The 16811-nt window shown below is 46.2% G+C and overlaps 1 protein-coding gene across 1 annotated transcript in view; it reads left to right on the forward strand.

The window, feature by feature from the left end:
• The window catches only part of DDX54 (DEAD-box helicase 54), a 23161-nt gene continuing 6350 nt past the window's right edge, over positions 1–16811 (forward strand). The window contains exons 1-15 of the mRNA XM_081841784.1: positions 1–204; positions 1143–1269; positions 2170–2240; positions 3680–3868; positions 5132–5181; positions 5961–6002; positions 6392–6487; positions 8215–8336; positions 9360–9421; positions 11175–11306; positions 12141–12351; positions 12735–12869; positions 14339–14560; positions 15108–15181; positions 15341–15541. Of these exons, the coding sequence (XP_081697910.1) occupies positions 16–204; positions 1143–1269; positions 2170–2240; positions 3680–3868; positions 5132–5181; positions 5961–6002; positions 6392–6487; positions 8215–8336; positions 9360–9421; positions 11175–11306; positions 12141–12351; positions 12735–12869; positions 14339–14560; positions 15108–15181; positions 15341–15541 (1923 nt within the window). The 5' untranslated portion in view covers positions 1–15. The remainder of the gene's footprint in view (positions 205–1142; positions 1270–2169; positions 2241–3679; positions 3869–5131; positions 5182–5960; positions 6003–6391; positions 6488–8214; positions 8337–9359; positions 9422–11174; positions 11307–12140; positions 12352–12734; positions 12870–14338; positions 14561–15107; positions 15182–15340; positions 15542–16811) is intronic.

Raw genomic sequence — 16811 nt, forward strand, 5'->3', positions numbered from 1 at the left:
GGCGGGGCTTAATGGATGTCCCGCCTCCGATCACCGGGGCCCCGCCCATTCGACGCACGTGGCTCCCTGCCTTCCTGGATCCGGAGTGACTTCTTCGGCCGGGAGATTGTTTGCGGCGCTTCTGCCATGGCTCCTGCCCAGGCCACGGGGCGGCGGAGGAAAAGGCAGCGGCGGTGCAAGGATCGGGACTTGGACGAGCAGCAGGTCGGTGGGAGACCCCCTCCCTTCACAAGTGCCGGGCTTTAGGCAAGGATCGGGAACCTGGGGCCAGTATAGTAGTACCTCGGGTTACATACGCTTCAGGTTAAATACGCTTCAGGTTACAGATTTCGCTAACCCAGAAATAGAACCTCGGGTTAAGAACTTTGCTTCAGGATGAGAACAGAAATCGTGCAGTGGCAGCGCAGCGGTAGCAGGAGGCCCCATTAGCTAAAGTGGTGCTTCAGGTTAAGAACAGTTTCAGGTTAAGAAGGGAACCTCCGGAACGAATTAAGTTCTTAACCCGAGGTACTACTGTATAGTGGCTTGTCGGACTAGGACCTGGTAGGGCAGGGTTCAAATCCCCACTCAGCCTAGCCTGCCTCGCTGGGTTGTTGTAAGGATGAAATGAGGTGAGGTAGAGCCATCCTTGGAGGAGAAGTTGGGACATGAATGGTAAGAAAATGGCAAAGCAACCCTTTGCCCAAAACAAAGAAAACAGCTCTTCAGCCTAACCTACCAGCCCTGAGTGCTCACTGGAAGGACAGATCCTGAAGCTGAGGCTCCAATACTCTGGCCACCTCATGAGAAGAGAAGACTCCCTGGAAAAGACCCTTATGTTGGGAAAGATGGAGGGCACAAGGAGAAGAGGACGACAGAGGACGAGATGGTTGGACAGTGTTCTCGAAGCTACGAACATGAGTTTGACCAAACTGCCAGAGGCAGTGGAAGACAGGAGTGCCTGGCGTGCTCTGGTCCATGGGGTCACGAAGAGTCAGATGTGACTAAATGACTCAACAACAACAACAGCCACCTCTCAGGGTTGTTGTGAGGATAATAAAGGGTAGAGAAAACACTGACTTATAGCCCACTCAGGGTTGGTTCTTCTTGTTGCTGCTCTGTATTCAAACACTCGTTCTTTCTTTTTTTGGTGTGGTTCAAAGGACTATGAGATGCCAGTTCCATCCTTTCCGGCAGCGGATTGCACTTCTGATGTCGAGCTAGACACCCAGGAAATGGTTCGGGCCCAGAACAAGAAAAAGAAGAAATCAGGAGGCTTTCAATCCATGGGTGAGTGAGGGAGAGCTTTTTTAATGTTACAAAATTGGCTGTTCTTGTATGCTTGCAGGGGCCAGAACAAGGTTTGTGGCAGCCTACAGCAAAGTGCCCTCCACTCTCCTAGGTGGGTTGGCCTATTTATTGATTTAATTTCTATGCCACTTTACATTTTTAAGAAAAATCTCAAAGCTGTTTACAGCATATTAAATAAATAAAACATAAACAAAACAATCTTAAGAAAGTCAAATATAAAATATACAGTCAAAGCAATATAACGGAAAACTAAAATATTATCTTAAAGATTTCAAAATAAAACAAATGCAGTTGTGGCGATGCAGCGAGGAAGGGATTTTGCCTCAACACTAATGTTAATTAATTCGGTTCTTTATAATTATTTTGCTTTGAGGGCTGTTGAAAGCGAAGGCAAATGAAGGGCAATGCTAGTGAATGAGAAATCATTTGCTGAAATGCACCGAAATTAGGTAAGCAGTTCTCGGCACTGCTGAAAATGTTCATTTAAAAACTGAATAGTTTTAGTTCCGATTAGCTGAAAACACTATATCTAATCTCTGTAGCTGATTATCAGCTACTCAGTGCTCACCTGATGATTGGAGCATCCGATTCTATGGGGTCTTGCGGATAGTGATCAAAGGCTATGCCCAAATGCCAGAGGCAAATGTGTACACCAGATTCTTTTGGGGTGTTCACCTCCAGTGAGCCATATTCAGAAATATTACTTGGCAAGGCATGCTATAGATGCAGATAAGAGATTGCATTATAAGGTTTTTGTACGGGTCATGGGCAGTAGGTTTCTGGATCAGGCCAAGGGCCCATCTGGTCCAGCGTCCTCCCTGCCCTGCGCTCCAGATTTGAAAATAATGGTGAATTTCAATTAACTGTTTTCTCCCTTAGGTCTGGGCTACCCTGTGTTCAAAGGGATCATGAAGAAAGGGTACAAAATACCAACTCCCATCCAGAGGAAGGTGAGGACCCAAGAAATGTCCTGCTGGATTGGAAATCAAGGGTCCATCTAAGCCAGTCTCTTCATTTTTGCTTTAGAAATATTCTGTTCGTGCATTTCAGGGGGTTGGACTAGATGACCCTCAGGGTCCCTTCCAACGCTACAATTCTACGATTTTATGAAAGGTCCCCAAGGGTCATCTACTCCCAACCCCCTACAATGCAGGAATGTCAACTAAAGCATCTGTGATAAATGGCTATCCAACCTCTGTTTAAAAATGAAGGAGAGTCCACTACTTTCCAAGGGAGGCTGTTCCGCTGTCAAAGAGCTATTAGTGTCAGAAAGTTCTTCCTGATGTTTAGGGGCAACCCAGCCAGATGGGCGGGGTATAAATATTCGACACCTCCCTTTCCATGGAGGCGCAGATTGCAGCTACAACAAAGGCAGCATTTTTTCACCTCCGCCAAGCTAAGCAGATGCTTATTGTAACTCACTCTGCATGGGGCTGCCCTTGAGACTGACCCAGAAACTCCAGCAGATGCAGAATGCCGCAGCGAGACTTCTTACGGGGTCTTCACTGCAGGATCATATTCACCCAGTGCTATACCAGCTGTACTGGCTCCCGGTGGAGTACAGGATCAGGACCCTCGTACCTACGGGACTGCCTCTCCTGGTATGTCCCACGGAAGACCTTACGGCCTTCAAATAAAAATATATTGGAGGTCCCAGGCCACAGGGACGTTAGGCTGGCCTCAGCCAGAGCCAGGGCTTTTTCGGCTGTGGCCCCGATCTGGTGGAACGCTCTGTCACAAGAGACTAGGGCCCTGGGGGCCTTGACATCTTTCCACAGGGCCTGCAAGACAGAGCTGTTCCACCAGGCCTTTGGCCAAGGCACAGCCTGACTCCCTCCTTTGGTAATCCTCATAGAACTCTAGCCCAATGGTTGCCATTAATTTGATTTTGAATTGATTTTAGAATGCTGTGTTACTTTTATTGTTGTTAGCTTCTCTGAGCCCGGCTTCGGCTGGGGGGGCGGCGGCATATAAATAAAATGTTGTTGTTGTTGTTGGTTGGAATCTCCTTTCTTACAACATGACCTCATTGGTACGAGTCCTATGGAGCAGGAGTAAAAGAAAGCCTGTTCCACCTTCCAACTCTACAATATTATGAAATTTTATTCAGATCTCTCTCTCTCTGTCTAGCCTCCTTCCCCTCACCCCAAAATCTGCAATATGTGGACAATCAAGTTGTTTTTTCATCATCATCTTCATGACATTTTGCATGTAAACTTCGTTGTGTGTTTCCTAGGCCTCATCCTAACTCTACATTGTAGTTAAGGGTTCTGAGAGTTGTGAGGAGATTCCTCATCCTCTTGGATGAGTTCGCATAGTCCCTGACTTCAGGTTTGCTGCTGTCGTTTGACTTCCCCTGCCTCCACTCTGAATCAGCTTTGTTTTGCAGACCATCCCCGTGATCCTGGACGGCAAGGATGTGGTGGCGATGGCGAGGACGGGCAGCGGAAAGACGGCCTGTTTCCTCATCCCCATGTTTGAGAAGCTGAAGGTGCACAGTGCCAAGACGGGGGCACGGGCTCTTATCCTCTCTCCGACTAGAGAGCTTGCCTTGCAGACCCTCAAGTTCACCAAGGAGGTAAGCCAAAGATGGGTGGAGGGAAGGCTGGGACTTTAAAGACTAAAGGGTCTTTAAAGCAGCGGTTCTCAACCTGTGGGTCCCCAGATGTTGTTGGACTACAACTCCCATCATCTACAACTCCCTGAGCTCTGGCCTTACTAGTTAGGGATGATGGGAGTTGTAGTCCAACAACGTCTGGGGACCCGCAGGTTGAGAAAGGCTGCTTTAAAGCCTTTAAATCGTTCTGCTTATGGAATAGTTACGTGACTCTTCTTTTGTTTGTGACTCCCTGCACATATTACATGTCTTCTGTTTATGAATTTTGAAACAGTTTGATAGTGTTATATGAATATTGTCAATATATTATTAGCCTTTGTGTTGCTTGATGTGGTTAAGATGGGACTCAAGAGTGGCAGAAACAGTTTTGGTCACATAGAAGCCTTTGTGCTAGCTGTATTTAGGCAGTGCTTTATTCCATTTCCCCCACGTTTCCTTACTTGTTAATTCCCACATATAGGTACGCACCAGGCAAAAACATTCCACTTCTCCCAGGCCTTTGGTTAATAAGCCAATGTATGGCCTTTTAAATAGTGGTTTTTGGGGTTGTTGTTTTTGTTTGTTACTGTGCTATTTATTTTTGCGTTTTTATATTGTTAACTGCCCTGGGATCCTCGGATGAAGAGTGGTATAGAAATTTAATAAATAATAATAATACCAATGTAAAATGAATGTTCATATCCGTGCTGTTTCCCAGGGGGGGGAAATCTGCTTGCAACCCTGTTCGCTTGAGAAATTGTGGGAGTTTTTTCGAGTTGCAGTTTCATTAAAAAAAAAAATTGGAGCAGTTATCCCAGCATATGAGGGTCTTCGTTGTTTAAACCGCACTACGTGGCGGTATATTAATTGAAAAGCCGCAGTTCTATAACTCAGCAGGTGCGGCAGTGCAAAAGGGTTAGAAGACAGGGGAGATGTTCTTGCAGTATAACCAGCAAAATGAACGCTATAAGCCTGATGTCTGGATGCAGCCGCTGAAGCTCTCTGAGGCTGCAGAGATCGATGGACAATGTGCAGTTGACCAGAGGAACATACCGCCACAGGATTTTGTTGCGAGTTTAGCAGGGCTTGGGGTCAAGTGAAGGTGGGCTTGTTCAAGCATGAGGCTCATCAAGCCCCTGGCTTTCTTTTGGTTATTAGATAGCTGGAAGGATATCTTGGGACCAAATGCAAGTTTTTGACTGGTTTTTGTTTGTTTTTTCACTCTTCCCCCACTTTCCACTACAGCTTGGCCGATACACAGGCCTGAAAACGGCCCTGATCCTTGGAGGAGACAAGTAAGTCTGACATTAAAAAACACATGGAGAGATTTTTGACCTGCCCCATGTTTAGGCCTCACAGGAAGTCACATTGTTGAAGAACTAAGGCCACATTCACAAGATATGTTTGAAGCACTATAATGCCACTTGAAACATTCACGGCTTCCCCCAAGGAATCCTGGGAACTGTAGTTCGTAATGGGTCTGAGTAGTTAAGAGGTTGCCTATTCCCTAACACAGAGCTACAGTTTCCAGAGAAGAAGGATTGATTGTCAAACCATTCTGCGAATTGTAGCTCTGGGAAGGGGAATAAGGGTTTCCTAACAACTCTTGGCCTGAGCAAACTTACAACTCCCAGAATCCTTGGGGGCGAGGAGTAACAACTGTTTAAAGTAGTATCATTTACTTTAAACTTTTGGTGTGACTGTGGCCTTGAGGTCCATCTGATTCAGCATTGTAACTCATCCCCCTGCCTTTCCAGGGAATGAGCCTTCCATAAAGTTGATTGCTGACAAGGAAATCTAAATAAATAAAAATAAATATCCTGCTTTGATGCTTAAAAGTGCCGTTGAAGCAATACATTTTGTTTCTGAAGTTGTGGACCATATGATGTTAAGCAGGCAAGCCATTGTCCTTTCTAACATTCCTATTGTTATATGTAATAAAAATTTATTTTTTAAAAAAAGATGTGACGTAAGATCTGAGCGCGGCAGTCAAAGTTAGGCACAAAGGGGAGGCGGGGAGGTTTTCCTGCTTTCTCTAAAACTAAATTTGCCTTCTGCCTCTCCTCTCCTCCAGGATGGAAGACCAGTTTGCAGCTCTGCATGAAAACCCTGATATGTAAGTCCAGTGATTTTTTTTCTGGGGGGACGCATACCCCTAAACATTTTGCGAAGCTTCGTGCTTTTGTCCATTTACTGTATTTATTTTTCCCAGTTTCAACTATAAAATGGTGATTTTCTTGAGTCAAAATGAGAGTACCCCTAAACATTTTTTAAAGCAAAAAAGCCTTGTGTAAGTCTAAAAACTTGGGCCGGTGACTAGGAAACAAGGGGCTCATTTTAACAGGCTTCCTGGGTGCCCCTTGCATTCATCCTGATGCCTCTTCCATAACAAGGTGTGTATATGCCCATTTCGATCTGCTGGGCTCGCACAGGTACAATGCAGTATTCTTTCTGAACTTGTAAGAAAACCCTGCAGCCACTGTGTCCTTTGCTTGCCTCCCACAGAATCATTGCAACTCCTGGCCGGCTGATGCACGTGGCCATAGAGATGAAGCTCAAGCTGCAGAGTGTGGAATACGTGGTCTTTGACGAAGCAGACAGGTGAGTTCCTGGCCCCTTGGGAGAGCGCCTATTTTCCCAGGCAGGAGATCAGGCCACAGCATTCGGAAACGGGAACATAGGAATCCAGCTTCTGCTGAGGCAGGCCTTCGATCCATCAGGGTCAATATTGTCTACTCTGATTGGCAGTGGCTGTCCAGGATTTTGGACAGGTAATCTTTCCCAGTTTTACCTGGAGATGCAATTGGGCATAGAACTAGGGATCCTCTGCATGCAAGGCAGATGCTCTAACCACTGAACTTCCCTTCCCTTATGCTGAGTCAGCCTCCTGGTCCATCTAGCTCAATATTCTCCACACTGACTGGCAGCAGCTCTCCTGGATTTGTAGAGTTGGAAGGGACCACGAGGGTCATCTAGCCCAACCCCTTGGAAGCTTTTTGCCCAACGTGAGGCTAGACCTTACAGGCCTGGGATTAAGAGTCTCACACTCTACCGACTGAGCTATCAAGAATTTCAGAGAAGGATTTCTTCTAGTCCTGCCTGGAAATGACGGGGATTGAACCTGGGACTTTCTGTATGCAAAGCAGATGTCCTGCCTCTGAGCAGTGTTGCTTGGTTCTTCCATTTAGGGAAGAGAAGCCTGGTGACAGTTTTGGCTTTTTTCAGTTGTGAATTCTTGGTGGTGTGTGTACTCCATGTGGAAAAGGAACTTCTGAGCCAAAACCATTCAAATTCCAAGATTAGCTGGCTGGGGTTGATGGGACTTGTAGTCCAAAATATCTGTAGATTTGATGAAGGCTACCCTTTAAAACTGGGATGCTTGGTCTAAACCACAGAGCCTAGGACTTGCCAATCAGAAGGTCGGCGGTTTGAATCCCCACGACGGGGTGAGCTCCCGTTGCTCGGTCCCTGCTCCTGCCAACCTAGCAGTTCAAAAGCATGTCAAAGTGCAAGTTGATAAATAGGTACCGCTCCGGCGGGAAGGTAAACAGCATTTCTGTGCGCTGCTCTGGTTCGCGAGAAGCGGCTTAGTCATGCTGGCCACATGACCCAGAAGCTGTCTACAGACAAATGCCGGCTCCCTCGGCCTATAGAGCAAGATGAGCGCCGCAACCCCAGAGTTGTCCACTACTGGACAGAATGGTCAGGGGTACCTTTACCTTTACCTTTTACCCTTTAAAACTATATAGGTTTTCTTTTTAATGAAGTACCTTTTGTCTTTGTGAGATGTATGTGTTGCCGTGGAATTCCTTCCATAGTGTGTGGCTTTTTAAAAATGAAACTTCGGTTTGCAAGATATTCTTACAGCTTCGCATCCCAACCCTGTCCCTGTTCTTCAACCATCTTTGTATAGGAAACCAGAAACTTCTTCTACGGTGGCGCCACTCTGGAATTCTAAGAACCCCCCTCCCCCCCCAAAAAAAATCTGTTTTAATGTTGCTGTAAACTGCTCTGGTGGTTTGTGAGTGGAAGATGTAGAAATACTTTGATCAATAAACACATAGCAAACAACTTTACAAAATAGGTAACAGAAGAACACTTTGTTTAAAAAAATAAAAAGGATTCCCTGTGGGTGCTCTGAAGTGCTACAGTCCTGGGGAGGGGGCTGTACCACGTACATGGAGAGGGCTGTACCACATCTGTAAGCCAGGCATTTGCTTGGCTGAATCTTGTTGCATATTTTTTCAGATCCTCTGCCCTGCCGCTTGTTCTTCTCCTGTTTGCTTTCTGTGTCTCCTCAAAACGCCTTTTCCCACTTACCTTGCCAGGCTCTTTGAAATGGGCTTTGCAGAGCAGCTGCAGGAGATCATCTCGAGGCTGCCTGAGAACCGCCAGACCGTTCTCTTCTCTGCCACCCTGCCAAAACTTCTCGTGGAGTTTGCTCGAGCTGGTAAGGAGACAGACCTGGTCTCGGGGGCTGCCTTTGCGTACCAGAGGCCCAATCTCACAGTTTCCCAGAGAGAGGGATTGACCGTGAAACCACTCTGGGAACCGTAGCTCTGTGATGGGAATAGGGGAGGTCTCTTTGCACCCTTAGCAAGCAGCATTTCCTGGGATTCATGACTGTTTTTAGTGGTCATAGAGTCCTTTTAAATAAATCCCCCGGTCCCATTGATCTAGATTGCTAAGAGCATCTGGAAAATACCTTTATCCTCATTCCACAGTGAGATGTAGCCAGGGTGGATAAAAATCAATAATTAAAAATTTAAAAAGCAGATTCTTTTTTATTTAAATCAGATTTTTTAAAATTTAAATCAGATTTTTTTAAAAAAAATGCTTTGGGAGGAAAAATCTTTCTAAAGATAGATTTCTATTTAAGTTGCATTATAGTCCAAAGGCTATTCATCAGGAAACAAGGGTTTGTTTTAAGATTTTCATGTGTGCTAAAACACAGTCTGGTATTGTTGTTTTTTTAAAAAAAAGTTTAACTACATCAGTTAATAAACATGGATACATTTGCTATAATGTTATTGCTTTAGTTAAATAAATTGTTTAAATTGTTATTAAGGAAATTATTATTTTTCTCCTTCCAATAAAGTAGAGCAGAAAACTTGTCCAAATATAAACAGTTAACTTATTAAACCTCACAATAATTTCATAATTATCGGTCTATGTATTTCTAATAGTATAACCAAATCAGTAATTTCTGGTATAACTGTAAAAACTACTCTGAAAATTTATTATTCCAAAAATGAAACCTTTTTGTCTGGTTGTAAATATTAAAATTATACCAGCAAGAATGAGTCTTTCTGTAAAAAAAAAAGTGATTTAAATCAAGTCTTACTGACTAGTCATTTAAATCGTGACGTAAATTGATTTGATTTAAAACAAATCCACCCTGCTGAGAACACCTGGAAAATCCAGAGTGAGATGTAGCTTCATATTCTTTCCCCTCTGCCTTTCCTTTCTACAGGTCTTACAGAGCCGGTGTTGATCCGATTGGATGTGGAATCCAAGCTGAGCGAGCAGCTCAAGGTAACCAGGAAGTACAGTGGTGCCTTGCAAGACGAAAATAATCCGATCCGCGAGTCTCTTCGTCTTGTGGTTTTTTCGTCTTGCGAAGGAAGCCCATTAGCGGATTAGCGCTATTAGCGGCTTAGGGGCTTAGCGGATCAGCTGTTAAGCGGCTTAGCGGATCAGCTGATAAGCGGCTTAGCGACTTAGCGGATCAGCTGATAAGCGGCTTAGCGGATCAGCTGATAAGCGGCTTAGCGGATCAGCTGATAAGCGGCTTAGCGGCTTAGAAAAAGGGGGGAGGGGGGAAAACCCGCAGGAACTCGCAATACATTTTCGTCTTGCGAAGCAAGCCCATAGGGAAATTCGTTTTGCGAAGCACCTCCAAAACGGAAAACCCTTTCGTCTAGCGGGTTTTCCGTCTTGCGAGGCATTCGTCTTGCGGGGCACCACTGTATGGATATCTTGGAAGGGGCAGTTTGGGGAAGGGGGGAGGAGTTTGGCATTGGGATCTGCCGAAATTGGGTAACGCAGCACACGTGGCCGTTTGTATGGCTTCCCTGTTGCTGCTCCTCTAGTCTGCTTGAGCCAGCTTGGCAGTTCTGCTAACTCAGGGCTGGGGAACCTCTGCCTCAGTGACCAACTGCCGGCCTTGACAGCTCTCTCAGGTATTATTTGCTTGGCTGGAGTGTGCCCTTAATATTGCTCCTCCCTTGTCTGAATGGAGGATAGAGAGGAAGCTATATTTTTGTGCGTCTGCCCAGTATCAATGGGCAGGGATTTCAAAAAATGCAGGCTTTGCTGTACTGACAGATCATTATTATTCTTTTCTGGCACTTGTAAAAAATGCCAGTTTTCATCCCTGAGTTTGGTGTTTGCATGTGTGTGTGTAGGGAACAAATGAGGTTTTAAAATGGTGGCTTTAAATAACAGTGGAGGTCTGAAGAAAGCAGGGATGGAGGAGCACAGAAGATAATACAGGGGCTTGAAGTAGCTGTGAGGAGATGGTAGGTTTGGGGGGAATGTAATGGGGCAGGGTGGGGGGCTGACAAGCAGTGAGTAATTGGGGGTCATAGCTGTCAACTTTTACCTTTTCTTGCGAGGAATACTATTTGGAATAAGGGAATTTCCCTTTAAAAAAAGGGAAACGTTGGCTGCTGTGGTAGGGGTTGGTGAGCAGGGGTAGCAGCCCATGTGTGTGTATCTAACTACAGTGGTACCTCGGATTAAATACGCTTCAGGTTACATACGCTTCAGGTTACAGACTCCGCTAACCCAGAAATAGTACCTCGGGTTAAGAACTTTGCTTCAGGATGAGAACAGAAATCGTGCTCCGGTGGCAGCAGGAGGCCTCATTAGCTAAAGTGGTGCTTCAGGTTAAGAACAGTTTCAGGTTAAGAACGGACCTCCGGAACAAATTAAGTACTTAGCCCGAGGTACCACTGTATATCCCAAGTTGCAAGGAGGCATAAAAAGCTGCCTTATACCAGATTAGGTTGACTTTGAGTGGTTAGTCCCAGGGCAATTTTTCTAGCAAAAAGTCTCACCATGAATGCCTCCCTTGTTCTCTTATCATAGCAATGATCCTGGAACTGAGTTTCGGTGAGTTCTGGCTGGGAAAAAAAAGCCCTGGTTCAGCCAATCTGTCACCCTGCAGTTGTCAAAAATGTCTTATTGTGGGGAGGGTGTCAGACTGGCAAAGACTGAGCTAGACCCTTCCAAGCTGGGAGAAAGGCACCAATGCTGACAATTAAACACCTAATCATCCTCACAGCTGTCTTTCTATCACGTGCGTGCTGATGACAAGCCAGCCCTCCTGTTGTACCTGCTGAGGACAGTCGTAAGACCACAGGACCAGACGATTGTCTTTGTGGCCACGAAACATCATACAGAATACCTGAAAGAGGTATGCGGCTTCTTGAGTTTTGTGTCATTGGCGGCATTCACATGGCGATTCACACCATTTTTGCTGCTGTCGGCAAGGTCCTTACTAATGATTTCAGGTCGGTAGGCATATTATCCTCTAATAAACAGGACTGACATGGGGCTGAGTCTCCACGTAACCCCTTTCATATTTGATGGTTATGTTTTTAAGGTTTCCTTTAAAAGTTGGATTGTCTACACAGGACAAGGACAGGTTGTTGTTGTTGTTGTTGTTGTTGTTGTTATCTCCCACCTTTTCCCCAGACTCAAGGCGGCTTACAGATAAAATAGAAACAAGTCAAAACTTGGGGGGGGGAGTCATTAAAAAGTTATTAAACACTAATAAAATTAAACCTATCTGTCTCTTTATGTACACACAATAGGCCCACAACTTATACACATGTGCTTTAGGCACATGGCCAAAAAAAGGAAAGAATAGAAAAGGGATGGAGAGTTTCAGGAAAAATGACTTTGGCAATCCTCACCCATCATTGAAACCAAGGTGTTTTGACTACACACGATTTTGGCTTTAGGCACAGTCCCCAAAACATAGCCCCCACCTAAGTTTCAGGCTTATTGTGTATACAAGCAAAATATCTATTAAAAACACATTTACAATAAAAACATCACAGCAGCAAAATGAATTTTCTTCGAAACGATGAGGACTAGAAACTTGCCGGGTTTTAAAAGAAAAGGGTGAAGAAGTTCTAAAGCTCCATTCCCAATTCAGTCCCCACTTGGGGAACTCGAGTGGTACTTTTGATTTCTCCTTACTTACTGACCTTCAGTTTGCTTCCTCTCACGGATGCCCCTGCAGCTGTTGACAGCCCAGGGTGTGAACTGCACGCATGTCTACAGCTCCCTGGACCAGACGGCCCGGAAGATCAACGTAGGCAAGTTCATCCATGGCAAGTGCTCGGTGCTGATCGTCACCGACTTGGCCGCCCGGGGCATCGACATCCCTCTCCTGGACAACGTCATCAACTACAGCTTCCCGGCCAAGGCCAAGCTCTTCCTGCACCGTGTCGGTGAGTTCTTGAGGTCTGGCACCTTGTGCAGCTTAACTTGTGAAAGCTGCCTTAAGTCAGTTCATCTAGGCCCGCGTCTATGGGGCCTGGGTGCAGAAGGTGGGAGGAACTACAGCTTAGGGAGTAAAGCACACACTTTGCATGGTGTTTTATGAGTGTTCCACCCCCCATTCACTACTGTCAACCAGGAACTGGAAGCGCTTGTCAAACTGCATAGAGACTGGGACCCTTTGACTGCAACCCATGTGGCTCTGTAGCTGTTCAGCTTTGCCCAAATGGTCACTCTTTTTTACAGCACTGGTTGGAGATTCAACCTTAGAAGACAGATTAAACAAACCTTTTGTTCCATCCAACATTTATCTTCTCTGTTTTGCTCTCTCCAGGCAGAGTGGCCCGGGCAGGAAGAAGTGGTACGGCTTACTCCTTGGTGGCGCCGGATGAGACCCCCTATGTTTTTGACTTGCACCTCTTCCTAGGCCGGCCCCTCGTCCTTGCCAATCCTCATGAGAAGCCCACAGGTAGGTCTGCCCTCGTTAGGTGGCAATAATTAGCAGGCGTGCCCTTGGGAATTGATTTATCTTTATTGCAAGTATAATAGATTGGTCAAAAAAGGTTGCTGCCGCAATTGCTCACAGGGCTATCATTCAATGTGTTGCATGTTTTATTCCTTTGTTCTGTTACATTTTGCAAGTTTATAAACCTCTTTATCCCCTGAGGCCATCAAAGCAGTATACCACACAGTTAAAAGAAGACAAAATGCAAATTCTCACAATTGAAAGCGCTTCTACAAATTCTAAAAACAGTAGAACCATCCTTACAGCAGTGCAATTAATATTTTATAAATGACTAGGTCACATTTTTAAACAAAAACGTCTTCAGTAGACTCCTCAATATGGTGATGTTGGGTGCTTTCTTAATTTCTGTGGGAAGCACATTCCAGAGGGCTGGAGCTGCAACACTAAAAGCCTTGTTTTTACACAAACTGGGAACAATACTGGGGCATATGATATCAGCAGTGCTCCATCTAAGGAAAGCAGTTCCCGGATGTGGATATATGGGGTGAGGTGGTCCCTTAGGTAACCTAGTCCTGAGGTTACAAAAGCCTGCTGGATCAGGTCGGTGGCCCATCTAGTCCAGAATCCTGTTCTCACAGTGGCCACCCAGATGCCTGAGGAAAGTCTGCATGCATCAGGACCTGAACACAAGAGCGCTTTCTTTGCCTGCTGTTCCAGCAACTGCTATTCAGAAGCATTACTGCCCTTAACCTTCATGGTTAGTAGCCATCAAAAGTTTTCACCTCCACAAATTTGCCCAATGCTCTTTCAAAGGTTGGTGGCCATCACTTTGGGAGAGAGTTTTAGCTATGCAGGAAGAAGTTTACCTGTCTTTTACCTGTCCTGAATCTTCCCAAATTTGTTGGAAGTCCCTGAGTTTCTAGTACAGTGGTACCTCTGGTTACGTACTAAATTCGTTCTGGAGGTCCGTTCTTAACCTGAAACTGTTCTTAACCTGAAGCACCACTTTAGCTAATGGGGTCTCCCACTGCTGCCACACCACCGCCATGCAATTTCTGTTCTCATCCTGAAGCAAAGTTCTTAACCCGAGGTACTATTTCTGGGTTAGTGGAGTCTGCAACCTGAAGCATCTGTAACCTGAAGCATATGTAACCCAAGGTACCACTGTAGTTTGAAAGCGAGAGAGAACCTTTTCCTCTCCCCTCCCAACTTTATACACCATTTTTCTCCTTTTTATGACTCCTGCACTTAGTGAATGACCCTCACATTACATTTTTGGTTGCATGCTACACAAAATCAGCAGGATGTATGCATAAAATTTTGGGATGGTAAAAAAAAAGGTGAATACCTGGGGAAAGAGCATTCCACAGCTGTGGCACCACCACCAATAAGGCCCTTCTATGGTAGCCACCCATTCCTCTGGCAGGGGCCCTGAAACAGCTCCCTGACTGCTTCACTTTCCCCCCTTTCAGACACAGATGGCATCTTTGGCCGTGTCCCCCAGAGCATCCTCGACGACGAGGAGAGCCTGCTGCAGACGGACCACGAGCGCTCGCTGGATCTGCAGAGCCTCCGGCGAGTCTCTGACAATGCCCAGAAGCAGTACCTGAAGTCGCGGCCTGCTCCATCGCCCGAGTCCATTAAGAGGGTCAAGGAAATGGACTTCAGCCTGCTGGGCATCCACCCCTTGTTCAGTGAGTGGCTTACCAAAAAATAATAAATTTATTATTTAAACATCTTGAAGGTCCCAGGCCACAGAGAGGTTAGGCTGGCCTCAACTAGAGCCAGGGCTTTTTCGGCTGTTCCTCCGATCTGGTGGAACGCTCTGTCACAAGAGACTAGGGCCCTGTGGGACTTGACATCTTTCCGCAGGGCCTGCAAGACAGAGCTGTTCCACCAGGCCTTTGGCCACGGCACAGCCTGACTCCCTCCTTTGGCAATCTTCACAGAACTTTAGTCTAATGGTTGCCATCAATTTGATTTGAATTAATTTTATAATGAAATGCTTTTAGAATGTTGTATTATTTTATTGTTGTTAGCCGCCCTGAGCCCTGCTTCAGCTGGGGAGGGCGGGATATAAATAAACGTTGTTTTTTTTTTTTTTTATTATTATTATTATTATTATTATTATTATTATTATTATTATTATCCTACCCATCTGGCTGAGTTGCCCCATTCCTAGTCTGCTGCAGCTCCACCACACGGGTGTAACCTTTACCTCCCTGCTTTGCTTCCCCGAAGGTCTTCGCTTTGAGGGGGAAGAGATGGAGCGGCTGAAATTCGTGGACAGCATCAAAAGTTACCGTTCCAAGGCGGTGAGTGTCGCGAGGGACCCCTAGCAGCAGACCCCGTGCCTCTTGGCATTAAGGGAGCCCTGGCACGTGCCCGGTGGAGCTGCATGCCGGCGCCAGGGCAGGGTTCGATTCTGCTTTTCCCTGACGAACATCGCCACCCCCCCCCACTGCTGTTTCTAGACCATCTTTGAAATCAATGCCACCAACAAGACTCTGGCCAGCGACATCATGCGGGCCAAACGTAACCGGGACCGCCAGCTCATCGACCGGCACCAGCGGAAGCAGCAGGAGAGGCTCTCCTTGGTGGTGGAGAAGGTCCAACGTCTTCCTGTGCCGGCGACTGCAGAGCAAGACCCAGAGGAAGAGGAGGAACGCATTCAGGTAGGGATGCGGTCAGGGCTGGTGGGCTTCCTCTCGGCTTCAGGACAGACTGGGGAACCCGTATCCTTGGAATGCTACCCTTGGACGCCTGCAGCTACCCTTGGACGCCTGTTCTGGAGGCTCCAACTGGAGCAAAACGCTGGACTACTGGTGTGGACAGACATATTGCCAGCACGTGACTCTGGTGCCCCAAAATCTGCACTGGTGGCCCATAGGCTACTGGGACAGGTTCAGGGTTCTTGCATTCTTTTTCAAGGCCTTTAACAACTCTGGTCCAGGACACCTGAGGGACCTCCAGATTCCTTAAATCCATGCCAGATCATGGAGGTCATTGGGGGAGCTGCTGTTAGTGGTCTCCCAAGGCTTGGATGCATGGCTTATGTCCACCAGGATCTGAGCTTGTTGTCAAGCAGTATATAAATTGTTTAAATAACTTTCACAGTAGGAAAATTTGGATCCCGTAACCTCTGAACCTTAACGCTAATCTGCTGACCATGGCGAGGGTCTGAGAGCTACTTTAAGATGGTGACAGTCCCACCACCTCCTCCTCCAGTGGTTGGAAATCAGAGACTACACCTGACGTTGACTTTTGAAAATTATTTTTAAAGGTGGTGGGGGTTGTTGTTGTTGTTGTATAAACGGCCTAGGTCCAGTATACCTGAAGGAGTGGTTCCACCCCCATCGTTCTGCCCGAAGGTCCATTGCTGAGGGTCTTCTGGCGGTTCCCTCGCGAGAAGCCAAGTTACAGGGAACCAGGCAGAGGGCCTTCTCAGTAGTGGCACCTGCCCTGTGGAACGCCCTCCCATCAGATGTCAAAGAGAAAAACAACTACCAGACTTTTAGAAGACATCTGAAGGCAGCCCTGTTTAGGGAAGCTTTTACTGTTTAATAGGTTATTGTATTTTAATATTTTGTTGGGAGCCTCCCAGAGTGGCTGGGGAAACCCAGCCAGATGGGTGGGGTATAAATAATTAATTATTGTTATTATTATTTTACCAACTCAATTTTAACAGGACAAAACAATCCTTTCCCACCCCTTAGAGGAAACAATGGGAGTTTATAGTAAAATTTTAAAAACAAGAAATCCAAAAACATTAATTGGTCAGTACAGCCCATCAAGAAGCATCATGGTTCTAGTCCTCAAAATGTTCATAGCAGACGGAGAGTTTTGTAAGCTGCTGGGAGATGTGTTTGTGTTCCTCTCAAGCGTGGATGGTGATGTTTGCCTTCTGTGCAGCACACAAGCACTCGCCTGTTGGAGACGGGGGGT

This window comes from Podarcis erhardii, assembly GCF_964252035.2.
Source record: "Podarcis erhardii genome assembly, chromosome: 15".
NCBI classification, from domain to species: domain Eukaryota; kingdom Metazoa; phylum Chordata; class Lepidosauria; order Squamata; family Lacertidae; genus Podarcis; species Podarcis erhardii.